Genomic DNA, 26,331 nt, shown 5'->3' with positions numbered 1-26,331 from the left:
TCTGTCAGCAATTATGCTGCAGTATTCTGCACAAATTGCAGCTTCTAGATCAGCTGGAAGGGGAGCTCCACACAAAGTGCACTGCAGTAATCCAATCTTGAAGTTAAGAATGGCTAAACAACCACTGACAAAGCTTGACTCAGAAGGACCCCCCCAGACGTGGAGTCTAACACCGTGCAGCACAAGCAACTGGTTGATTTCTTGGACACACGAATGACTCACCCATAGAGCATCCACTCTGCTGCCACGCATTGAAGAGCAGCACTAAAGCAATTCCATTTTAAATGAGCTTTCACTCACATAGTAGGCAGGTAAATTTTAGTACATCAATAGTGCCCCACCTTTGCAAGGGCGGGCAGACTAACCTTGAGAATCACAATGCAGGAAGAGATCCAGTTCTGAGACAAAGGGAGATACTAGAGAAGCAAAGAGAAGAGAGGGGGGGAGAGGAAGGGGGGTTGAGGTCAGGGAATAAATTCAAGATAGAACGAGAGAGAATTAAAATACAGAGCAACAGAAACAAGTGGGGAAAACAAAAATGGAAACAAGATTTGAGCAACAGCCTGGGCAGAAAAAGCCATCTGATAAGTGGTTTTAGTCTTTCTTAGTAGCAGCCAGTCAATGCTTCATATAAAAGGAGAACATCTCTTCACAGTCCACAACAGAGGCTAAAGCATTTCATTGACACAATCCTGCTTAGAGGAATACAGTGGTGCCCCGCAAGACGAAATTAATTCGTTCCGCAATTTTTGTCGTCTAGCGAATTTTTCGTCTTGCGAAGCACGGTTTCCCATAGGAATGCATTGAAAATCAATTAATGCGTTCCTAGGGAAACCGCTTGCCAGGCTGGCGGTGCGGAGAAGGGCTTTTCTCCGCACCGCAAGCCTTCAGCACAGGTACGGGAACAGAGGGGAAGGCGCGCAGCGCTTTCCCTCTGTTCCCGGGGCTTGCGTGGGAGGAGGGTTTTTCCTCCCCACCGCCAACATTCAGAACAGCATTCTGAATGTTGGCGGTGGGAAGGAAAACCCTTCTCCCACCCCAAGTCTTCAGGACAGCCATCCGAAGGCTGGCGCGGGGAGAAGGTCTCTCCGCCGCCCCCCACGCCAGGCTTCGGTGCATCCTTCAGAGGCTGCTGCCATAGTCACGCGTCACTTCTCCAGCTGGGAGAGGGTCGCGGGGCTATGGTTTCTTTAGCCCCGCGCGCGCTCTCCCGGCTGGAGAGGTGACGGGCGCCTATGGAGGTTCCTGCCATATGCGCGCGTCACAACTCCAGCTGGGAGAGGGTCGCGGGGGGCTGGTTTAGCCCCGCGCGCGCTCTCCTGGCTGGAGAGGTGACGGGCGCCTATGGAGGTTCCTATGGAGCTGTTCCTGGAACAGCTTTCCGAAGTGGGGCGGCTGGGGCAGGTGACCCCGCCCCCCGCCCCACTTCGGAACAGCTGCAAAAGACGTCAGGGGGAAGCGGGGAAGCGAAGCGCTTCGCTTCCCGCTTCCCCCGGACCTCTTCTGAAGCAAGGGGCTGGGGGGAGATCGCTATCTCCCCCCATCCCCTTGCTTCAGAAGAGGTCCGGGGGAAGCGGGGAAGCGAAGCGCTTCGCTTCCCCGCTTCCCCCGACGTCTTTTGCAGCAAGGGGCTGGGGGGAGATAGCGATCTCCCCCCAGCCCCTTGCTTCAGAAGAGGTCCGGGGGAAGCGGGGAAGCGAAGCGCTTCGCTTCCCCGCTTCCCCCGACGTCTTTTGCAGCAAGGGGCTGGGGGGAGATAGCGATCTCCCCCCAGCCCCTTGCTTCAGAAGAGGTCCGGGGGAAGCGGGGAAGCGAAGCGCTTCGCTTCCCCGCTTCCCCCGACGTCTTTTGCAGCAAGGGGCTGCAGGGAGATCGCTATCTCCCCCCATCCCCTTGCTTCAGAAGAGGTCCGGGGGAAGCGGGGAAGCGAAGCGCTTCGCTTCCCCGCTTCCCCCGGATGTCTTTTGCAGCAAGGGGCTGCAGGGAGATCGCTATCTCCCTGCAGCCCCTTGCTTCAAAAGAGAAGACCCGCTGTCCCCGGGGCAAGCTTCGTTTTGCGAAGCAAGCCCATAGGGGAATTCGTCTTGCGAGGCAAATCGCGGACGAAAAAACCTTTCGTCTAGCGAGTTTTTTGTCTTGCGAGGCGTTCGTCTTGCGGGGCACTACTGTAGCTAAGAAAGCCACCGTTGAGTATTCATTCCAACAATCAGATGTGACCAATCCCTGTTACCTTCTGTAGCATTATCTTCTGTGAAGTAACGTGCGGCCTCCAGAGCAGACTCTGCTTCCTCTGGGCTCAGAGCTGTACAAAGAAAGAAAAGTATAAAGCCATGGCCTTTTTATTTATTTTATTCATTCCCGGCTTTATTTGAAGAATTTAAGGTAGCTTACAAACAATAAAAAGCCTAAGCTAGCCTTGGGCTTGTGTGCTTCCCCACTCCACTCCAGCGTGGCCACAATGAGGAGACTCAAAGCTTTTACATCCATTTTTCACAAACTACAGTTAGCTGTATGTCTGAACCTAAAACTGTGGTTGTATTAACAAGCCATTTTCAAGGCATGTTTTATGAAAAAATCTTTCCCCTTAAGATTAATCACAGTCTAAGGTTTGAACTTAACAGCAAAATGTGATTTAATGCTTGAGAAGCTCATGTATGCAACGACAGACCATTGTTTATCGTTAAATTAAAATCTGACCTGTGCTATATATGGACCCAAGTATTCAAGTTCTTCAATACAATAGGCAGATTAACATGATAGCAATTTCTAAATAATATTCAGGTCACCTTTTCTGCTCTACTCACGTCAGTAAGCCCAACCCAAGTTTCTTAAAGACAGGAGAAGAGATGACACATACAGGAAGGGCTGCAATCAAGAATCACAGAGAGAATCTCCCAAAGCACTGGCCGAAACTTAAAAGGCTACTCAGATAAGCCACTGAACTAGCACAGGGAGAAGGTGTACTCCGCATGACCCCCAAACTCTTGGGCCAGATATTAATTTTATTGATTAAACCACACCAGTGAAGTGAATTAAAACCTTTAGCTCTTGTAAGTTATTTTAAAATCATTTCTCAATGTAGCTGAAGCAGCTACATACATGATAAACCAGAATTACATTTCCAATTGGTATAGACTGACACCTTAGGAAAATGAAACCTCAGTGAACACAGAATACTGAATGCTTACAAAGGCATAATGTATTTGAAAGAACCTATTACCAACTTTAACAGTTTGCAGCATTCAGGTACCACCAATGTACATTTGAAAGAAATAAGTGGATCACCTGGAGGTAGGTGTAGTTTGTAAAGAAGTTTTAGCTTCTCAGTCAGATCACCGTGATACATTCCACCTATTAGGAATAGGGAGGAAGGGAAAAGAAATTTAGCATTAGGAGACACTTCAAAAAAGTCTGAAAAGGTTATTATGCTTGATATCTGCCCGATACACAGACATTTAGCAAATGAAGCTTTCCCATATCCACACTGAAATTTTTGTATGCCGTCACAGAGCTTGTTTATGTTTCCGCTCCCAACAGCCTTGTGAGGTAGGTCACACTATTCTAATTTAGAGATGGAGAGCTGAAGCTCATAGCTATTGACTTGGTCAACGTCAAACAGTGAATACATGGCAAATGTAAGATTCAGGCCAGGCTTCACAACCAAACCACACTGGTTCGAACATCTATAGATCCTACACAAGCCATTAGAAGCTTTATCTGCTAATTTGGAGTAGAATGTGGCACTAGGAGAACTACCATTTATATTTCTCACCCTACATCACAGGGTGGGGGAATGAATTGGCCTAATAATGAGAAAACATTTCAACCACAAACATATTATGAGGAAATCATTCAAATATGCAATTGCATCATTCGCTCACAATTCACCAGCTGATAGGAGAAGAGGGGAGGAGGCAAGAATTTATGCTTCAGCAGTACATTGAATCTTTTATATAAGCCACTCACTCATCCCTGTTGCAAACTCCTTGAAGTTAATTAGTGCATCTTTGTTCTCATCCAACAGTCGGAACATTCTTTCTGCTAGCACTGGTGTGTGGAGGCCACAAGACCAAGGAGTAAGAGATGCAAACAACTCCTTGAACTGCTCCATATTAATGCGGTACTGCTCTAAGTAGGGCAGGCTCTGGTCTCGCTGGGCAGATACAGTGTGATTTCCCCAATAACAGCTCATTAGGTGTTTTGCCTGTGAAGGGAAGGTGGTAATATAATTACTGTGGTCAGACAATAATTACATTTTCAAAACTTCAGCCTTGAAGCCAACCCAAACCCATGGGTGATGGTGGGGAAACCTGTGAGCTGAACACCAACACCATTTTACATTTACAGGCTTGGAAATAACTTTTAATCAACTGCAACAGGCAGAAAAGATACTACGGTACATCTAAAGGTTAATCATAACAGTAAGATGGAGGTAGTGGTTCTCAGCAGATGTGGCTGAGCTACAGCTCCTATTGTCCCTGAGGATTGGCCATCCTGGCTGGGGCTGGTGGGAGTCAAACACATTTGGAGAGTGCCACATTGACTGCCCCTGCAATAAGCAACACCACCAACTTGAGATGCAGATTCAGGTAGAAATGTTAATGTGAATGAAAGGTATGGAAATAAATGGCATTTCCTTCTGCAGTTCTATAGTCCTTTAAACTTTCAATGGATGCTTGCATCAGCTGGAAGAATTCCACTTAAATCTGTTCAACAAGTAGATAAGTGAAATTAGATTCTTACTTCTCAACTGCAGTGGCAGAGGCTACGGTGGGCTCAGCCAAAGAAACTGAATGTATTCATTAAGCTCGGAACAGCAGAGTACAAGTTAACAGATAATACTGTGACTAATAATTCTGGTTCTGCTCTCATGCTGCAGTCGCAAGGATGCTCAGTAGGGAATAAATCCCACTGAAATCAGTGGGCGTTATATATGAGAAAACATGCCAAGATTACACTGTACGTTGGTAAATAAAATACACTAAGGATTATTATGGAGCAATTCCCAGTGAAATTTACTTCTGAGCAAACATGCTTATGATTATGCTGTATATTGTTAAATAAGCTTTTATGCAGGGTTCCTACCTTAAATACTACATAGAGGTCTTCTAATTCTTGCATAGAAAAACCAATGTCACCAGATATAGCTCGGACCTACAGAAACACAAAGAAACAGATATATTTTAATTATTTTTGCTGTGAACTTGGAAAAGTTAAATTAAAACACACCAGGAAGGTTACTTCAAACAAAGAATGACAAAATGACTTTCAAAGTCTGGGGACTTGACCGGAGAAAGGAAGGAACATGTAATGATTTTGAGCAGAATACTAAAGTCTGCATTTGGGAGCTATTGATCTGAGACAGGAAGATGCAAAAACCTCAACAACAGCTAGAGAAGAGTAGCTCTATTCCCTTGAACTCAGGGGGTAAACACAGCAAAAAAGTGGTCAAAAACATTAAATGCATTTCCTGCTCTCAGTGCACTGTAATTGGAAGTGGGAACAGGAAATGTGTCAACTCCTTCATCCTTTCAGCTTTTATCTATTTGATCCACTCACTGTCAAACATCTACAAGGGCATTAGAGACATTCACTTGGAGACATCTGATCCTATCTGGAGGGAATGAACACCACAATGGCACAAACAACAGGGGGGGGAAACAGAAGCAAGAAGACGTGAAAGCTATTCTTCCCTTGAGATTCTATGGCACAGGAGTTCTGAGGATGAGAAAGGTCAGTATCTCCTGTTGCCACACCCTCAGTGGAGGAAAAGAGGAGAGCTCAGTAGAAGGGGTTTTTTTAAAGCCTGCCAATTTTTTCTCACAAATTTTTCAGGCCAACCTCATGTCTTCAGAGAAATATATGGCAATTTCTCAGATGCAGCAGATGCACCCCCAAGATCATCACTCACAATTCCTTAATTCAAATGTGATACAAAACAACTCTCTGTAGAATAACTTTAAGCAAAGTCAAAATAAAAAAATTCCTTCCTGTAGCACCTTAAAGACGAACTAAGTTGACTTTTTTTATTTTGACTATGGCAGACCAACACGGCTACCTATCTGTAACTTTAAGCAAAGTGTCCTTCAGTGCATGCTAATAATTTGATTACCTGATTTACTTTTTTAAAAACTCATCCTATCCACAAAGGTAAAAATTAGAAAAGCATCAACATACCCAACACCTATAACACAAAACTGGGTGCAACATACCACACTTCTCTTAGCTGTGTCCTCTAAAGAATGGATCACTTTCAATCTCTGCTTAAAGCGCATCTGCTCAATGTCATCTGCTTTCAAATGGCCGAATTTCTGTAGTAATAAAAATAAACAAGATTCATCTTTAGAGCCACAGGGGAATACCACATATTCAATGAAGCATTTGAAGATAATTTCCTAAGCAATGATTTCACTGCGGAGAAAGCAAATCTCTGTTTAAAGCAGGCATGGTCAAACTCGGCCCTCCAGCTGTTTTGGGACTACAATTCCCATCATCCCTGACCACTGATCCTGTTAGGTAGGGATGATGGGAGTTGTAGTCCCAAACAGCTGCCTCTAGCAATGTTTGAAAGCCATGGATAGAAATACTGATGGCAGAGGAAGGGAAAGATACATTATCAAGCAGCAACAAGTCACTGTCTAAACAGGGGAAGTAAAACACTACGGTTTTGCTTCCCTTCTATTGCATTAACCATGCATGTAACATTTTGGAAGACTAGACTCAGATTTAATAAGGTTTATATGAAAGGTGGGGCAGAGGGAGAGAAGTAACATCAAGCCCATATCCAGAAATTGTGCATGTATCACAAAGAAGTTGACTGATTACCGTATTTTTCGCCCCATAAGACGCACCTAGATTTTAGGGGGGGAAATAAAGGGGAAAAAAATTATTTCCCCCCCAGGTGCGCTGCGCTAATCCAGAAGCTTGGGGCAAGCTGAGGTCAGCGCGCCCCAAGCTTCTGCGTGCCGGCAAGCAGTCCGCTGCCGCCCCAAGCCTCCCGCACCCGGCAGGAGGTCCCGCTGGGTGCGCAAGGCTTGGGGCGGCAGCGGACTGCTTGCGCGCACCTAGAAGCTTGGGGCGTGCTGAGCTCAGCACGCCCCAAGCTTCTGCATGCCGGCAAGCAGTCCGCTGCCGCCCCAAGCCTCCCGCACCCGGCAGGAGGTCCCGCCGGGTGCGCAAGGCTTGGGGCGGCAGCGGACTGCTTGCGCGCCCCTAGAAGCTTGGGGCGTGCTGAGCTCAGCACGCCCCAAGCTTCTGCATGCCGGCAAGCAGTCCGCTGCCGCCCCAAGCCTCCCGCACCCGGCAGGAGGTCCCGCCGGGTGCGCAAGGCTTGGGGCGGCAGCGGACTGCTTGCGCGCACCGAGAAGCTTGGGGCGTGCTGAGCTCAGCACGCCCCAAGCTTCTGCATGCCGGCAAGCAGTCCGCTGCCGCCCCAAGCCTCCCGCACCCGGCAGGAGGTCCCGCCGGGTGCGCAAGGCTTGGGGCGGCAGCGGACTGCTTGCGCGCACCTAGAAGCTTGGGGCGTGCTGAGCTCAGCACGCCCCAAGCTTCTGCATGCCGGCAAGCAGTCCGCTGCCGCCCCAAGCCTCCCGCACCCGGCAGGAGGTCCCGCCGGGTGCGCAAGGCTTGGGGCGGCAGCGGACTGCTTGCGCGCACCGAGAAGCTTGGGGCGTGCTGAGCTCAGCACGCCCCAAGCTTCTGCATGCCGGCAAGCAGTCCGCTGCCGCCCCAAGCCTCCCGCACCCGGCAGGAGGTCCCGCCGGGTGCGCGAGGCTTGGGGCGGCAGCGGACTGCTTGCGCGCACCTAGAAGCTTGGGGCGGGCTGAGCTCAGCTGGCCCCAAGCTTCTAGGTGCGCGCAAGCAGTCCGCTGCCGCCCCAAGCCTCGCGCACCCAGCGGGACCTCCTGCCGGGTGCGGGAGGCTTGGGGCGGCAGCGGACTGCTTGCGCGCACCGAGAAGCTTGGGGCGGGCTGAGCTCAGCTGGCCCCAAGCTTCTAGGTGCGCGCAAGCAGTCCGCTGCCGCCCCAAGCCTCGCGCACCCAGCGGGACCTCCTGCCGGGTGCGGGAGGCTTGGGGCGGCAGCGGACTGCTTGCGCGCACCGAGAAGCTTGGGGCCGGCTGAGCTCAGCCCGCCCCAAGCTTCTAGGTGCGCGCAAGCAGTCCGCTGCCGCCCCAAGCCTCGCGCACCCAGCGGGACCTCCTGCCGGGTGCGGGAGGCTTGGGGCGGCAGCGGACTGCTTGCGCGCACCGAGAAGCTTGGGGCCAGCTGAGCTCAGCCGGCCCCAAGCTTCTCGGTGCGCGCAAGCAGTCCGCTGCCGCCCCAAGCCTCGCGCACCCGGTGGGACCTCCTGCCGGGTGCGCGAGGCTTGCAGACACTCGCCCGAAGCAGGGGGAGCCCTCCAGAGGGCTCCCCGTGCTTCGGGCGACAGGCTGCCGCCCCAAGCCTCACGCACCCGGTCGGACCTCCTGCCGGGCGCGCGAGGCTTGCAGGCATTCGCCCCATAAGACGCACCCCGATTTCCCCTTCATTTTTGGAGGGGAAAAAGTGCGTCTTATGGGGCGAAAAATACGGTAATACAAAATTTTATACAGTGGTGCCTCGCAAGACAAAATTAATTTGTTCCGCGAGTCTTTTCGTCTTGCGATGTTTTTCGTCTTGCGAAGCACGGTCCGTCGCAACTGCGCCTCTTCAAGCGGCTTTAAGAAAAAAGCGAACAAACTCGCAAGACGTTTTCGTCTTGCGAAGCAAGCCCATAGGGAAATTCGTCTAGCGAAGCAACACAAAAACCGAAAAACCCTTTCGTCTAGCGAGTTTATCGTCTTGCGAGGCATTTGTCTTGCGGGGCACCACTGTATCCCACTTTCCCCCTTCAAAGGAGTCAAAGTGGCTTCCAAAATATAAAAACAAACAGAAAGATAAAAATAATAGTAATCCCATATTTTAAATAATTACCCTGAACAACCCAAGATTAAAAGCAGCATGAAGGAGGGAAAAGGGGTGTGTGGGTGTGGAGTTCAACAAGGAATACAAGTCTAGTAAGGTATTTAAATAAAAAGGAGTGAAAAAATAAGACAGCACTTGACCTCATAGGCTGTTTTTATAAGTTCAAAGATATCAATTTCAACTGGTGGATCATCCCCACTTGTCAATAAGGCATGGAGGTGGGGAATACGTGGGAAAACATTTTGTCGATTAACTACGTTGTCCAGGTACCTATAGGAAAACCAAAAGTAAAAGACAGAACTTGGGATTAATGCATAACCCAAATTTAGGGTTACCATTCTGAATAGTTTATATAGGTAGTTCTACCTAGCCTGCATAATTCCACTGATGATAATTCTCATTACTTCTGATTCAATTTCTGTACAAATCAATTATGCTACAAGAAACCAAATGAACAAACCAAATTGGTGAAAGGTTGAATAACAGCCATTAACAGGAAAATGTATTTTGTTTATGTATGTGTCATATGTATCATATCTATCTAGTTTTCCTTTTTCAGCAGAAAAACTCAAGGCAACATGCAAAAACTAGAACAAAATATGAATGATCAAAGCAGGAAGTCCTCACAACCTCCCCTCTTTCTTCTGGTAGTTGCAAATGGCTTCTGCTCAGCAGCAGTCTTCACTGTCTCAACCCTCTCCTCCTGTTAGCTGGGGAGTAGCTGGTCACTCATTCAAAGGAGGGGAAGGGCAGGAAGGCAGCTGACCCCTGTACAAGTAAACCCACTGACTCACTGTTTGTCTTTTAACATGTGTGAGGAACCTTTGGCCCTCCAGATGTTGCTGAACTACAAATCCCTTTTTCCTTGGCCTTTGGTCAAGCTTGTCATGTTTGCTGAGGCTGATGGGAATTGTATTTTAGCAACTTCTGGAGGGCCAAAATGTTCCCCGCACCAGTCTCATAAGATGGCTGGTTGCTATTGGAATCTACTCTAAGACAGGGCAGGCTGGGTAACAGCTGGTTCCAGCAGAACTAAATTGCTATCTGAAGCAAACCCTTCTTGAAAGACTTCATTACGATGATCGAAGTAGCACTTTGATTGTTCATTTCTGACCCCTGCTAGCCCACATGCTCCTGGCTGAAAGAGATTTCACTAGCCTCTTTCATGGAAACCAGATTTCCTAGTTACAGTTTTATTAATTTATCCATAAATTAACATATTTTTCCATGTATAAGGCTTTTTTTAAACCAAAAAATTAGGTTTAAAATTGGGGCTCATCTTATACACAAATAGTGCTGAGGGGTGTTTTCTTAATTTGAAGTCCCCCAAAATAGGGGGGGTGTCTTATACATGGGGGCGTCTTATACACGGAAAAATACGGTACTTATAAATTTAGCCCCAAATTATCTTTTTTGGCTAAACGGATATTGCAGTTACAATAAATATTTCTGGGCTTCACTACCTACGGTGGACATATCTCACAACACACTGAAACATGGTGGCTGGCTTTGAGCAAATGGCTTTTTATTATTATCCTTGTAATAACTGGTCCCTGCCAAGTGAAAAGCAAGAAGCTAGCCAGGGATAAGAAGGAAGAATTAATGGTAGCTATTACCATATCCATTACCATTCATTTCATTGTGAAACAGAAAAATGAGGCTACCTGCCCAAGACAGTCATGGCCTCGCCTTCATCACAGCAGTTTAGCAGCTTCTCCATGTTGGCATCCAGGATGGCCAGAGATACTTGCAAGATGACCTTGATGCCTTCGTAGAAGAAACAGTCAACAATGACCACAGCACTTTCAAAAGGCATGACGCTGAGAAAGAGTGTGAGGAACCAAGAAAGCGATATGCTAGAAATGACTCCTAGGTCTTGCATCTTCTCAGACAGCTGGGGAAGACAGTCCCGTGTGAGCTCCTCAAAGATGCCCTGGTCTACCAAGGCACCTGAACAGGAAAGAGAGAGAGAGAGAGAGTTATCTGCAACATGGAACTGGAAGTGTAGCATAGACCAGTGTTTCCCCACCTTTTTTGGGCAACGGCACACCTGTTTAATCAAAAAAATCTCGCGGCACACCACCATTACTGCCCCGTGACGTCAGCGCGCAGCGTCACGCCGGGAGGGACGCATGAAAGTGAAAGTTTTCACTTTTTTCCCCTCCCCCTTGCCGGGGAACCTCCAAGCTTTGGGGGTGGGGTGGGGAGGCAGCAGAGCGAGGGACTGAGGGACGGCGGCAGCTGAGGCGGCGGCGGCTGTTGTGGTGGCGGCGGCGATAGCGGGTGGAGGAGGGGGCGGCGGCGGGAGTTGCTGCTGCTGTTGTTGCTGCTGCTGCCCGGACATGCCGGCCTCCTCCTCCTCCGCTGTCTCGCGCTCCTCCATTTGCACGCGCTGCCCCGCCGCTCGGCACCACCACCGCGGAGCCGCCCCCGGCTCGACGCGGATCCTCGCCGCCGCCGCCTCTCACCGCCCGACTTGCCCGCCTCCCTCCCACGGCACACCAGCCGATGTCTCACGGCACACTAGTGTGCCGCGGAACACCGGTTGGGAAACACTGGCATAGACCAGTGTTTCCCAACCTTTTTTGGGCAAAGGCACACTTGTTTGAGGAAAAAAATCTCGCGGCACACCACCATTACAGCCCCGTGACGTCAGCGCGCAGCGTCACGCCGGGAGGGACGCACGAAAGTGAAAGTTTTCAATTTTTTTCCCTCCCCCTTGCCGGGGAACCTCCAAGCTTTGGGGGTGGGGGGGAGGAGGCAGCAAAGCGAGGGACTGAGGGACGGCGGCAGCTGAGGCGGCGGCGGCTGTTGTGGTGGTGGCGGCGATAGCGGGCGGAGGAGGGGGCGGCGGCGGGGCCGAGGTGGCCGGCGGCGGCGGGGGAGGCGGCGGCGGGTGCAGCAGGAGGGCGGCCGAGGCCGGTGAGGGAGTAGGGTTGCCCGGGGCTTGAGGAGCCGTCGCCGGGAGTTGCTGCTGCTGTTGTTGCTGCTGCTGCCCGGACATGCCGGCCTCCTCCTCGTCCGCTGTCTCGCGCTCCTCCCTTTTGCACGCGCTGCCCCGCCGCCGCCCCATTGGCTGGGTCCTGTCAGCTGATCCTGTGTTATTTCCTGTGTGTGTGTGTGAGGGGAGAATGGAGAGAGAAACCTCGGCACCACCACCGCGGAGCCGCCCCCGGCTCAACGCGGATCCTCGCCGCCGCCGCCTCTCACCGCCCGACTCGCCCGCCTCCCTCCCACGGCACACCAGCCAACGTCTCACGGCACACTAGTGTGCCGCGGAACACCGGTTGGGAAACACTGGCATAGACTCAACATTACAGACAAGGGGCTGAGGTAAACCTAGAGTAAAACAAAAGTGCAGAGAATAACTGATTTGCCTTAGGGTGAAGCCACCTGTACATTTACCACTTGGCTTGCAAAGGAATATTGTGAGTGAGCAGCCGTCCACTAAAGATTATTGTGCTTGAGGAAGTGATGAAATGAAATCTGAAAGCCCAACAGAACGGTTCTGTAGGGTGCATGGGGCCTGAAATGGGAGAGAATGAGGAAGTCTCACTGTGCAAGTGGAAGTCCACTGGATACAACCTTCTGACTGCAATATTTAGGTTACAATGGCTGTTTTACTCATGGGACATCATTACCTCATGTAGCAATCACTGAGTGTTAAGTATTAATGTGTGAAATACCGTATTTTGCGCCCCATAAGACGCTCCGGCCCATAAGACGCACCTAGTTTTTTGGGGGGGAAATAAAGGGAAAAAATTATTTCCCCCCCAGGCGCGGGGCTGGGGCAGCCCGAGCTTCCCCCGACCCCAGCCCGCAAACAGGCAGCTCTCTGCAAGCCGTGGGAGCCCAGCGGTGGTTCCCGCTGCTTGCGGAGAGATCAGCGAAGCCTGCACGCGCTGGGATCAGCGCGGGCAGGCTTCGGGATGCCTGCAACTCTCCCCAAGCAGCAGGAACGTTCCCGCTGCTTGCGGAGAGATCCGTGAAGCCTGCAGGCGCTGGGATCAGCGCGCGCAGGCTTCGGGATGCCTGCAACTCTCCCCAAGCAGCGGGAACGTTCCCGCTGCTTGCGGAGAGATCCGCGAAGCCTGCAGGCGCTGGGATCAGCGCGCGCAGGCTTCGGGATGCCTGCAACTCTCCCCAAGCAGCGGGAACGTTCCCGCTGCTTGCGGAGAGATCCGCGAAGCCTGCAGGCGCTGGGATCAGCGCGGGCAGGCTTCGGGATGCCGGCAGCTCTCCCCAAGCAGCGGGAACGTTCCCGCTGCTTGCGGAGAGATCCGCGAAGCCTGCAGGCGCTGGGATCAGCGCGGGCAGGCTTCGGGATGCCTGCAACTCTCCCCAAGCAGCGGGAAGGTTCCCGCTGCTTGCGGAGAGATCCGCGAAGCCTGCAGGCGCTGGGATCAGCGCGGGCAGGCTTCGGGATGCCGGCAACTCTCCCCAAGCAGCGGGAACGTTCCCGCTGCTTGCGGAGAGATCCGCGAAGCCTGCAGGCGCTGGGATCAGCGCGCGCAGGCTTCGGGATGCCGGCAACTCTCCCCAAGCAGCGGGAGCATTCCCGCTGCTTGGGGAGAGGTCCGCGAAGCCTGGAGAGCGAGAGGGGTCGGTGCGCACCTACCGCTCTCGCTCTCCAGGCTTCAGCGAAAGCCTGCATTCGCCCCATAAGACGCACCCACATTTCCCCTTCATTTTTGGAGGGGGAAAAGTGCGTCTTATAGGGCGAAAAATACGGTATCCCTTATTAGCTTCTTTAAAGGATAAGCACAATACTAAATTTAAAATGAATGTTATGTGTCTTTACTGAAATGACTGAACCTTTCATGCCTTTCAGAGCAAAACACAACCTGTTGGGAGACTCAGCAGTATGCTCATATACAATTAAACAATTCCATATATAAATTGAATATAAGGAATCTATATTTAGTTTAAATTTCTGAAGCCTTAGTAAAGGTCTCACTGCAGCCCGGTACCTATTATATTGTCTCACTCAGTCAAATATGTATTTTAACATTTCAGAAAACCTTCAATCAATTTTCTATACTTCACCAGTCCTGCTGATATTCCATGGCAGTACCTGCCAACCTCAATCATTTTGGGCATTTAATTATTAATAACTCTAGTTTCTGAATTATTGTGAGAAGAGGATATCAATTTCAGACTTGTGAAGCAATGGTATTGCTCAGTTCAGTGGAAGAGCACATTTTGCTCAAGCAGGCAAAAGCTAAAGAAACTGGGGAGGAGCTAGAGAGGAGATGCTAATATATTGACAGTTTTAGAATATTTGAATTGATTTAAGGAAGTAAATCAATTTAAGGGACGCGGGTGGCGCTGTGGGTAAAACCTCAGTGCCTAGGGCTTGCCGATCGCATGGTCGGCGGTTCAAATCCCCGCGGTGGGGTGAGCTCCCACCTTTCGGTCCCAGCTCCTGCCCACCTAGCAGTTCGAAAGCACCCCTAAGTGCAAGTAGATAAATAGGTACCGCTTTATAGCGGGAAGGTAAACGGCCTTTCCGTGTGCTGCGCTGGTGCCGGCTCACCAGTGCAGCTTCGTCACGCTGGCCACGTGACCCGGAAGTGTCTCCGGACAGCGCTGGCCCCCGGCCTCTTAAGTGAGATGGGTGCACAACCCTAGAGTCGGACACGACTGGCCCATACGGGCAGGGGTACCTTTACCTTTAAGGAAGTATATTTATTTATTCTATCCGCTAAGAATTGGATGTAGCGGATATAAAATTACATAAAGTCAATAGCAGATTAAACTTTTTTTTTAAAAATCCACACAAGAGAAATTAGGAATCAAACATAGTGGTTAGGAAGATACCAGAACTTCTGTCCTTGAAGATTTTTAATCAAAGACTAGACAGGCAAGTGATTTGTCTTTTTCAAGGTATCTTGTATTATGACAGGTGATTGAACTGACTCGTTCAGCTTTTTTCCAACTGTATGGATATTTAGTAACAGCCATCAACAGTGGAGCAGGCTTCCTCTTTCTCTCTGCCCTCCTGTATGCTCAGATATCACCCTATAATTGTAAGAATATATTCAAAACCTGGTTTTATGAGGCCAAGGCTTCCAACGCACACCTCCTGTTCTAAGGAAAAATAACTTACCTATCCAATGAATTGCTCTTTAAAAACAAATTCTAGCTTTTAAGGTTAACTGGAAGACTTACCAACCACTCTGGTGTTATAATAATCTGGCAGCATCCTCTCACACAGGGCCACAAGGAGCCAGAAAGCTTCTTCTTCATTACAGTACAGAAGCAGTACTGATGTCACAATGTTCATGGCCTGAGAGGAAGGGGGCATGCAAAAGGAGAAGAAGAAGAATCCACCCTAGGTGAGAAGCTCATTTAGGGCAGCAATCATTTATTATATTTTAGTTTGTCAGAGCATAAGACACAAATGATAAATGAGATACCTCGAATAAAAGATTTTACAGCTCAGAACCACATCTTTGCTTCAATTAACTAGTATTAGTGCTTTTATTAGAAATAATGACATTTAGCAGGTGGAGTGGGAAGGGAGGATGCTTCATCCCCCCCCCTTCCATAAAAGTTCCAGGAAATTCTACAGAGGGAAGACGGGGGCATTCCATCAGACTGGGCAGAGCCATCAGCCCTGGTTGCGCTCAACCTAGAGTGGTGCTTAGGACCATGTATGATAATTTTATTATTTATACCCCACCATCTGGCTGGGTTTCCCCAGCCACTCTGGGTGGCTTACAGAACACATAAAACATAATAAAGCATCAAAAAATAAAAAAAAACTTCCCAATATAGGGCTGCCTTCAGATGGCTTCTAAAAGGTATATACTTCTTTATCTCCTAGACATCTGAAGGGAGGGTCCTTCTTGGCGCCACTATCAAGAAGGCCCTCTGCCTGGTTCCCTGTAAATTCGCTTCTCGCAGTGAGGGAACCAACAGAATACCCTCATTGCTGGATCTCAGTGTCTGGGCTGAATGATGGGGGTGGAGACGCTTCTTCAAGGGTCTGTTTAGGGCTTTAAACTTTGAATTGTGCTTGGAAATGCACTGGGAGCCAATAAAGATCCTTTAGGTTATATGGTCCCAGTGGCCACTCCCGGTTACCAGTCTAGCTGCCGCATTCTGGATGAGCTGTAGCTTCCAGGTCTCCTTCAAAGGTAGCCCCACATAGAGCGCATTACAGTGGTCCAAGTGGGAGATAACTACAGCATGCACCACTCTAGCAAGACAGTCTGTGGGCAGATAGGGTCTCAGCCTGCGTACCAGATGGAGCTGGTAAACAGCTGCCCTGGACACAGATTTGACCTGCGCCTCCACAGACAGCTGTGAGTCCAAAATGATTCCCAGGATGTGCACCTGGTTCTTCATGGACACAGTTACTCCATTCAGGACCAGGGAGTCTCTCACACTACTGGCAGCATTAGTACAAATAGGTAGCTGGAACTCCAATATGAAATTTAACTGGACTTGGATGTGATGTGCCAAACTGCAAGCTAATCCTTACCACTCTCTTACCTGGCAGTAGCCAATTGTGGGATTCCGAAAAGCATATGCTGTCAGTACTCTTCGAAGTGCAGCAATCCCCAGCTCATTCTGGAAGGCAGGGTGCTCTGGCATTGATCGATGTAAGTCTCGTTCTATTTCCTCTGTAGCAAGGCTATACTTTCCCAGTGACTGTTCCACCATGTCTGCATAATACCCAGGGTGAGTAGCCATCTCGTTCCAGGCTCCTGCAGTGACGCACACAAAAACTAGTCAGTTTCAATCCCTTGTGGCTGTGCTAGACCATGGACTAAATGCATGACATAATGCTGTTATATGTGTATTTAGATATCATTTTTAAACTCATGTCAGCTATCCTGCAATGCATGCATGTGATCTCTCCATTAATCTTTCAAGAGAAGAAAACTCAACATGGGCCACCACTGGTCAGGATAAATGCAGGGATGGGGAACAGCAGGTGCTGTCAGACTCCAGCTCCCTTCAGCTTCAGCCAATATTGTCATTGGTCAGCAGTGGTGGGAACTGCAGTCCAGCAACATCAGGAGGGTGAAGTGTTCCCCATCCCTGGACCATTGGAAGGAATTATAGATGATTTGTGAGGTCACTTCCAGCTTTGGGAACCCCTACATTGTAACAGTGGAAGTAGCCCACAAAGATTAACTGAAAAACTTCTATTCCCATTAAAAGGGAAACCTGTTGAGCATATAATGTCTCACCTGAAAATAGGAGCCATAGCTCTCCACGAAGATTCTCTGGAATCCCTTTTAGCACCAGTTCACGGGTCTTGGCTGTGCGATACATACACATTCCTCTCCCATACTCAAAAAAATGAATGTTCCATGACTCCTCTTTCATTGTCTCCTTTGCCTAAAGAAACCATTACTGTGATCACAATACTGGAAACTTCAGATGACCAAACCCTGGGATTTTCTTTCCACTCTTACACAGCACACTTTGCTCTATAAATAATCTATTAACATCGATCTCTTATAGTAACTGGCAAAGATATTGTAATAGAAATGTGCAAGATGAAACAAGATATCAAATAGCTCCCCTCTCAACGGGCAGTTTTGTTTTGTTTTAAAAACAGAATAGGCACCAAGGCAGCACATCTCACGGACTATCTGCTTTAATATACACTCAGCAAAATTAAGTTGGGACTCAATCTCTAGCATAGTTATATGGTATATTATTGCTGTGTTCAGAGAGTAGCATTTTGGGATACATAAGGATTAGTACAGGCATGCCTGAATGGATTAGCATTCACAAGACAAAATAATATGATCAACCCAATTACTTTCTCACATATCTACTTTTATAATACAAGGCAATGCATCATCTCCCCAATGTAGTGCCCCAACAGACTTTTATGGAACACAAGCACTAAGAACCAACTTTTGCCATTGGCTTCCAGGCCCAATGCAAGATGTTGGTCTTAAGTTAAAAAGTATTTAAAAACCTATCCATGTGAATCCTGAAGGTCACTAAATGGGGTCTTGCTTAAGATTTCCCTCCTTGGGGGACATGCCTTAGTTTTTTTGTGCCTGGTCTTTCTTCTTTCAAATTTATTGCCAAAGGCCTTAAGGTTGAGCCATCCAAAAAATAGGTACAGCTATTGTTAAAAAATATTACCCATGTCTTTAATGCATAGATGAACATCTTTTGAATTCTTTTTTTGCAAATTAAATCTGACTGACCCCCTCCCTCAATACATATGGTTTTATAGAGGATTTTATTGTACTAGTTTTAGAACTATTGACACCCCCCTCCCCCAATAAAAGAGTTGGTGACTTACCCCTTTTGGTCCAATGAGCTCCTCAGTGTTGTTCCCGAACAGTTTAAGCAGTCCCTGGGATGCTGTTGGTACTTCATCTGTGCAAAAATTAGCCAGCTGATTGTTGAGAGGTGAGACAGGGCTGGCTGCAAGTGGGCTGCTGGGAGACAGCTCTGAAATTTCCTTTAAAATGTACAAACTGAAAATTATAAAAGAACAAACAGGCTTCCATTGCAATTTAAATGGCATTTAGTGTGACTAAAAGGTGTTCCAAGGCTTTATAATATAGGTACATTAGAGACCACTGTTAGTGCATTTCAATTCATCTTTTTTTAATTCTTCACTGAGGTGGCCATCTATGATGTACAGGAAGGTCACTAACAACAAGGGATGCGGGTGGCGCTGTGGGTTAAACCACAGAGCCTAGGACTTGCCAATCAGGTCAGCGGTTCAAATCCCTGCAACGGGGTGAGCTCCCGTTGCTCGGTCCCTGATCATGCCAATCTAGCAGTTTGAAAGCACGTCAAAGTGCAAGTAAATAAATAGGTACCGCTCCGGCGGGAAGGTAAATGGAGTTTCCGTGCGCTGCTCTGGTTCGACAGAAGTGGCTTAGTCATGCTGGCCACATGACCCGGAAGCTGTATGCCGGCTCCCTCGGCCAATAAAGCGAGATGAGCGCCGCAACCCCAGAGTCGGTCACAATTGGACCTATTGGTCAGGGGTCCCTTTACCTTTACCTGTTAGGTGGCTATGGCCCCTGTCTAAATCATTAGTGGGAAGTGCCCAGCTAATTTTTTTGAAACCAAAAAATACTGTGATTTTAAAATGGATAGTGCAATTTGTGAATTTGGATCTGTTATGGCAAATATCAGGTGAAGTGAAATCAAAAGTCAGGTTTTGGTCCACCATCTTGATTCAAAATGGCACCTGGCACCCAAACATCAACATAGAACCCCACCCCAAAAACCCTATTGCTGAGCTTAGTGACCGTATCCCAAGAGGCGGGTGAAACTATGTCAAAAAGTGGATGAAGCCACACCAAAGTGACATTTCAGTCTGCCATCTTGTTTCAAAATGGCACCCAGTGTCCAAATGGCGATGAAGTCTGCTGCCCCACCTTTGGAACCCTTGTACCAACTTTGTTGATGATATATTGAAAGGCAGCCAAACCTATGCCAAAAAACAAAGTCACACTAAAGTCACGTTTTGGTTCACATGTTGATTCAAAGTGGCAGCCAGCATACAAACAATGATGAATGGCACCCCCACCCTGGAAACCCTGGTGCCAAATTTGGTGACTTCTCAAGAAATGACCAAATGTTAAGAGAACAAATAGACAAACCACTTTCCCAAATATATAGATGTGTTTGCAAATGTTTATGTCTCAGTATACAGCACATTATTATGCATATGACTCAAAAAGGCAGTATGTGAAGCAGCACTGAGTGGTAATGACCAATAAGCTTACCACTACAACAACAGTCAGATGGAGCCTGATGATACTGACCAACAGGCTTAGCAACACTCCATGAGATTCCCAAATTACTGATCAGCATTATGAATATAAAGTGTTGTTCCACCGTCTCAAACAATATGAAATGTCACTGAGTAAGTCTACCAATCAGTGACAGTGGGAACAGTGACCAGCTTGTTTTACATTGTCTCTAGCCTGTTGGTCCTGGATGCTTAAAAAAAAAAAGTTCAGCCAGCTTTCACCAATATACAGAGATTTGCACCCCTCATATGTGTTCCTCTACCCACTTGCTTCTGAAGTTCATCTTTCTTTATGTCTCCCGACACCGAAGCCATCACACAACACTGTTCATTAACTGAGTCCTCATCCCTGTCATTTGGTTCACTACTATGAAGTGGAATGACAGTGAATTATGAGCCCATTATCCCATGTGGAAAACCATCATTGATGACATTGCTCCTAGAGAATTTAGCCAGAGTTCTCAGCCACTTTCCCCTTTGCTCAGCAACTGAGGCAGTCAAGTGCTGCCTAATCTGCTTTCCCTTAAGGCTAGCATGGTATGACGCATCATTTTTCTCTGATAAAAGCAGAACATGCTGGATAGAATCCAGGGCACTTAGGTAGCTCACTCAGTGTGTAGCTCTGAGCAAACAGCACTGAACTGAGCTAAGAAGCAACCATTAAGCATACCATCTCATGAACCAAGTATATGAGGAAGGGTGGAACCATTAAACAAAATGGAACAGACGACCAATAATTTATACACACCTACACCACCAGACACATCCAGGATGGACAGGATGAACTGGCCACCTAACTTGTGCATTCACAGCCAAATCAACACATATGTCACACAAGCTATGCTGTACATTTCCCTCCCCTACAGGGAGATTATCTCAGGTAAGAAAATCATTAAGGGCAAACACAATAAGTCACTTTATACCAGCTCAGACTATCTGTCCTTCTAGCCCCTGTTTTACTTTAATAATGCTAGCATCTCTTGATGATCTTTGGTAGGCATCATGCTTTGGGGGAAGCTGCTTCCATTTCCCCAGAACTACCTGATGGCCAAACAGAGGCATCTCTGTTAGTTGTGTGCAAAAGGGGTCAAAGGTAGTTAAGCATCTGCTTATCTTCATTGCCTATGATAGGTAAGTATTTTGATATAAGTCTATCTCTCAACAGAAAAAAGGAGGACAGCTAGGGTATGCTACTGCTGACCCCCTCTGTTGGACTTGCACATGCCCTTACATGGCACAGTCACATGAAGAGTGAAACTTTATACGTCAAGACATGAGGGGTATATTAAACTAACAGTGAGGGAGGGCACTTTGGGAAAACCTTCAGCATGCAAACATCTGCTCTATCACTAAGCTATGATCTCAGCTTCCCTTAGTCAGAGTTCCCAACCACTTTCTTCCTCATTCTCACATCTGAGGCAGTCAGTGCTGCCTCATCCATTTTCCCTTAGACTAATAGTAATAACCTTGTATCATTAAGAAAATGCTTTCTCTCTAACAAGAACTCCTCACAGGATAAAAATTTGACTCTATTTCATCTCAATATTGAGAATATAGGTCATATCTGACTGAATAAGTAGATAATTTCCCAAATCTTTTGGATAAAGTTTAAAAAAACACCTAGTGTCCTTTCCATTGTGGGTCACTGGGCACAACTCTAAGCCATTTCCCCTTTCCACCAAATGGAAATGAAGCAGATGACTTAGCCTTATGTCCAAATCAGTACTCATTGTTTGTTTGTTTTCTCCAAACAAACTACAAGTACTGGTTCAGAAGTAACACTAAACCATCTACTTTGTGGTTTGATTCCCTGTCGATAAAGGTAGGAGTTTAGTGGAAGAGCTCAAGTTGCATGCAAAAACTAATTTGCTAAACTATGGGCTATGGTTTAGTAATGCACCTAAATATGGCCACTGTAAGCAAATGAAACACCAGGGTTCAAGCATCTAGCTTTAGAAAGAGGGGCTATCTGAAGAAACCACATGTCAAAACATATTTGAAATTTGTCATAACCATGATGCAATAATAGCAGGGTCTTTTCAATGCTCAGTTCTCATACCTCGTGTGCATTGTCACCACAGCTCTTCTTCCGTCCTCCTCCATTGTTACACGATTGCTTGGACGGAGTTTTCTGCAGGAAGTCAGAGATTCTCTGCACCAGGAAATCACGGTCTTTCAGGTTAGCAAAAAGGAAGGTCATTTTGCTTTTGGTACTGATGGACAGTGGGCTAGGCAATACACTGGAACTGTCAGCTTTTTCAACAATTGTGACCTAGAGAATATACATGGGGATCATTTGGGTGTATCAGGCTCCTCTGTATTAACATAACTTCTAAATTTAACTTTTAATAGATTATTCACAACTATGTCAGTTATCTTACTAGCAACTCCATAATTGATTCATATGGAGGTGAATGCTGTCAAGATATTCCTGAAGACACAGTTTTTTTTTCTGTACAGGTAGATGCCACAGTGCATGTGAAACACAGAAAACTGAAATGCTGCAAGAAGTGTGATAAAGAAAGGCTATTCTACTTAAGTTCCACATTTCTGAAACACCTGCTTTATTTCGGATGGTTCTCATGCTAAACCAAAAAATGGTTTGGAAGCTGCTCTGACAAAAGTGGAGAGGGAGCCCTTGGATGTGTTTGACTCTCTGTTTTGTATATAAAACTGCTTCTTCAAACAGTGGCCACAGAATTCCTATCAGCTCCCATCTCAAAATATAGCCGCAACTGAAAAATATACCTGGATCTTGTCGCCACTAGCCTAGAAAATTATTTAACCAATAGGCCAATCTACTAACACTCAAAAACAAACCTTCAAATATTTTCTGAAAAAACTGAATAAGAATGTAACTGAGTAACAATGAGATACTAAGACAATCCATCCTTAAGAAGCAGTGTCTCACCTCCCTGAGTGGTATTATGAGATGGCAAGCCTCCTCTGCCTTGCTAGCAAAACAAATATAGTTGTTGGAAACAAACATCTGTCCAGGAATGTGAATTTTGTTGAATGGGGTCCACAAAGTACAATCTGTATGCCCATCAAGACGTTCATCCTTAGGAAGTCGAAATGAAGCACGGTACCATTCATTTTTGGCTCGAGCATCCAAATCTCTGAAGACAAATGATAATACACACGAGAAACTAAGTGGGAAAATAATACATTCCACTATCCAACCATTACAGGAAATGTCCCCTTTCAATGCAGCTTACTCAAGATTCTATTTCCATCAAACACAAAGTTAGGCTTGAGTATTGAAAGGCAAAAATTCCTAGTGAGGATAAATACTTTTCACCCCCATAATCATTTGGTTGCCCTTTTCTTAACCTTTTCCAGCTCTATAATATCTTTTGTGGTGAGAAGAACCAGTGCATTGCTGTACAACACCCTGACATTTTATGAAATGGTGGTATACAACTATTTCTATATATAAATTAAGACATAAATTGTGAAAAGATGCAGGTGTTGACAAACATAATGCTCAAATCAAAGGAAAATACATTTTGTCAACTTCGGTGTCAAGGATGGTGGATCTAGTCCAACAAAAGTTCAGTACCCACAAGGGATCCCCATAGGATATAATAGAACCTTTTTCTCCCCTACTTCTGTGTACATAGAGACACTCAGCACCCCAAACTGCTATAGAGAATGGGAGATCTATTCATGCCTCTAACATCCCATCCAGCCCTCCCAGCACTACCTGAACAGAGGAATGGATGGGGAGATGCACAAAAACACCCATTCTCCATAATGGCCTGGTCTACCGAGATCTTATGAAATTACATACTAGAGTGGTTGAGATAAGGAGGAACACAGCCCTATGATGGATTAGTGCAAGCCCATAGGATACAATCAGAAAACTAATATCCTTCCATTGGAATGACACCAAGAGAACAACTTCACAAATATTAATTTTTCTACAGTCCATTTTCCATGTCCAGTACAACATCCAAGTCAAAGGTTCCTGAATCACTTAGTAGGTTCAAGAAATGTAAAAAGGATGCACAGGAAGTGGCTGAGAGCTGTCCAATATAAAACATAAACCCTGGTTTCTGGAACACTTAATCCACATGGTTTATGTTTCTGTGATTTCCAGACACAATGATACAATCCAGTCCAGGAACATATTTTAACTATTCTTAAAATGATTCCTTGTGCCAAGGGGTGTGTGAGTGTAGCAGGAGAGGGAGGGAGATGGACAGAAAGACAGACAGACATACCTTTTGAGTGCTGAAATATTTTTGAGAGGCTTGCTGGGCTTAGGAAGCAACATGTCCTCCACATACCCTTTATTATCAAATAGTTGCCGCATGGCAATGTTAGCCAGCTGTTCCATTAACTTGAAGGTCTCGTTGATGTTGAGGAACATAGAGAAGTAGAGCTCACTGTCCCTGGTACTCACTTTGATGCATTCAGGGAATAGAAGGGTGGCATTCTTCTCCAGCTGGGTTACATCTACCCACTGGACTATTAAGGTCACTAGGGAAACATGCAAACGCAAAGCAACAATTACTATCCGATTTCTAACAGACATTTTAAACAAATTGGAACACAACAGATTTGAAGCCTATCTGTTTTTCTTTTTTTAATTATTGCTTGACTCAGCGAAGTACTTAAGCAGAAAGAAAACAGATTGGGAAGGAAGCCCTGCAAAATATTTTACAAATGTTGTTCAAATAATATTTGGGGGCTGCAGCATGGATGTAGGGCTCCTGATTGCTTAAATATCACTAAAAACAACAACAACAGGAGTGCAACCTCCCCTCCCTTCTGGAGTACCAATTTATTCCACTGCCCCAACTGGGCCTCACTATTAAGACAATATGGATGTACAACCAGATATGAAACCACCTTTAAAAAGGGCAGTTAGAAGTGTTGGACAAAAAAACATTAAGCAGCTGACCACTTACCTTCTTTGCCCAAAAGGAAAGAATAGAAACAAAGGTGATTAACAGTCAGATACAGCCAGCCTTGCCTAGGGACACGCCCTTTCCAATAGCTGCAGGAATAGTAATTCACTAGTTTCTCTACTTCAGGCATTCCGAACTGTTTACGCATCTTCAGTTCAGCTTCTTTAAATTTACCAGGATCTTCTTCCCCCTGAGGCTGCTGATTCTTATTTTCTTCAGCAATAATGCCCTGCAGGAAGGAGTAGCAAAAGCAGCAGATGAAAACATAATGGCCTCTACAATTCTTTGTTGCATTATTTATTTGCTATGCACAGCTGACAAGTGTACCACTTGAGGTTATGCTTCTGGGTGGATATAGTATAATTTCCAAACACTCAAAGTTCAATGTCTGTCGTTGGGCGGCATCTGGAGGGCCAGGGGTTCCTCACGCCTGATCGAAAGACTGAAAAAATATATATATCTGCACTGTACTCTGAAATATCATCCACGACTACTGTGCTTGTTGAGTGGTTGTGCCAATGCACATATGCATATTGAATACTGCCAGTAACATTTGTGACAAGGCACCCAATGTTGTGTGAACTTCCTTCAAAAGTTGTTTATGTTTATTTGTTTTACGCTGACTGCATGCAAAGTTTTAAATCAGGGCTGGCTGAAAGCATGGTGCCCTGAGACACTGCCTCTTCCACCAGCACGTTGAGCCCCATTGCTGCCAAAGGCTCCCCATGTGTGACCTAGCGAGTGCCTGTGCCGTCATTGTGCACTAAAGTCATTGTGCAGTAAAGTTTAGCACTTTTAAAGTAGCACCCTCTGGGGCCGCAATGTCTCACTAAGAGAAGGGGCTCACCACGTCTAATGAGAGCACTGGTTTAAGCCTCAAGTGCCAAACCTACTGTAAAGAAAATCATGCAAGCAGTGAAGGAGTACAACTGCAATAGAAGGCAGAAAAAATACTTCCACACGGAAAGTAGCAACAGCATATATATCCTTGCCCAAGCAAGGATAGATGTAAATATATGGAAGTCTGTTCAAACTGAACCTTGGCTCAAGCACAATCATAGTGCTGATCTTTAACTATATGGTAGAATGTTAAACTAGCCAGCCTATTTTATTGTTCCAGGTGAAATGAAAACACTCTAGATAGGTGGCTCTTTCATCCCTTCCTCATAGCATATGGCAAATATTTGTCCTACATCCAGCTTTATGTAACAATTCACAACCTGCAGTTCTTATGGATTGCCATTCTGTTGCTAAAAAACTGGAAAAGTTCCATGACGAATAGGTGCCACTTACATGTATCTTGCCCTTGACAAAGGTAGTGATATCTTCTTCATTGTCAAAGATAGAAAGTGTCTGAAGCAGATTATTTTCTAGCCATTCCCAGTGTTTTGTTATTTCCTTACGCGATGAACCTAAGGAGAAATTCAGAAACATTCAGATAACAGCTACTATAAGGAGCAGGTCAATAGTTTGGGGGTTCTCTTGGATCCACTATTATCACTGGGGGCAGAAGTGGCTCCAGTAGCATGGAGTGCCTTCTACCATCTTTTGGCTTGGCGGTCTAGCTATGTTCCTTCCATGGAAAGGGATAATCCAGTGTCTGTAATCTGTAATCTAGAAACCTCTAGATTAGATTACTGCAATGTGGTGTATGTGGGGCTGCCTCTGACGATGGCTAGGAAACTGCAGCTGGTGCATAATGCAGCAGCGAGGCT

General features: G+C 46.7%; 1 protein-coding gene across 2 annotated transcripts in view; it reads right to left on the bottom strand.

Moving 5' to 3' along the window:
• Positions 1–26,331, bottom strand: part of TBC1D9B (TBC1 domain family member 9B) — a 37,695-nt gene that overhangs the window by 5,575 nt on the left and 5,789 nt on the right. The window contains exons 3-19 of one of the 2 annotated variants that reach the window (XM_081181164.1): positions 25,910–26,028; positions 24,617–24,845; positions 23,927–24,185; positions 22,612–22,819; positions 21,760–21,972; positions 18,228–18,389; positions 17,149–17,299; positions 16,445–16,659; positions 15,116–15,233; positions 10,609–10,894; positions 9,085–9,214; positions 6,213–6,311; positions 5,086–5,154; positions 3,967–4,204; positions 3,286–3,351; positions 2,231–2,302; positions 366–416 (exon numbers count right to left, since the gene is read on the bottom strand). In XM_081181164.1, the coding sequence (XP_081037290.1) occupies positions 366–416; positions 2,231–2,302; positions 3,286–3,351; positions 3,967–4,204; positions 5,086–5,154; positions 6,213–6,311; positions 9,085–9,214; positions 10,609–10,894; positions 15,116–15,233; positions 16,445–16,659; positions 17,149–17,299; positions 18,228–18,389; positions 21,760–21,972; positions 22,612–22,819; positions 23,927–24,185; positions 24,617–24,845; positions 25,910–26,028 (2,685 nt within the window). The remainder of the gene's footprint in view (positions 1–365; positions 417–2,230; positions 2,303–3,285; positions 3,352–3,966; positions 4,205–5,085; positions 5,155–6,212; positions 6,312–9,084; positions 9,215–10,608; positions 10,895–15,115; positions 15,234–16,444; positions 16,660–17,148; positions 17,300–18,227; positions 18,390–21,759; positions 21,973–22,611; positions 22,820–23,926; positions 24,186–24,616; positions 24,846–25,909; positions 26,029–26,331) is intronic. The other variant, XM_081181165.1, reaches the window with a different exon arrangement.

The sequence above is a fragment of the Podarcis bocagei genome, assembly GCF_964188305.1.
Source record: "Podarcis bocagei genome assembly, chromosome: 2".
In the NCBI taxonomy this organism is placed as follows: Eukaryota; Metazoa; Chordata; class Lepidosauria; order Squamata; family Lacertidae; genus Podarcis; species Podarcis bocagei.
Note: the sequence above shows the minus strand (reverse complement) of the source record. Positions and strands in the feature narration are given on the sequence as shown.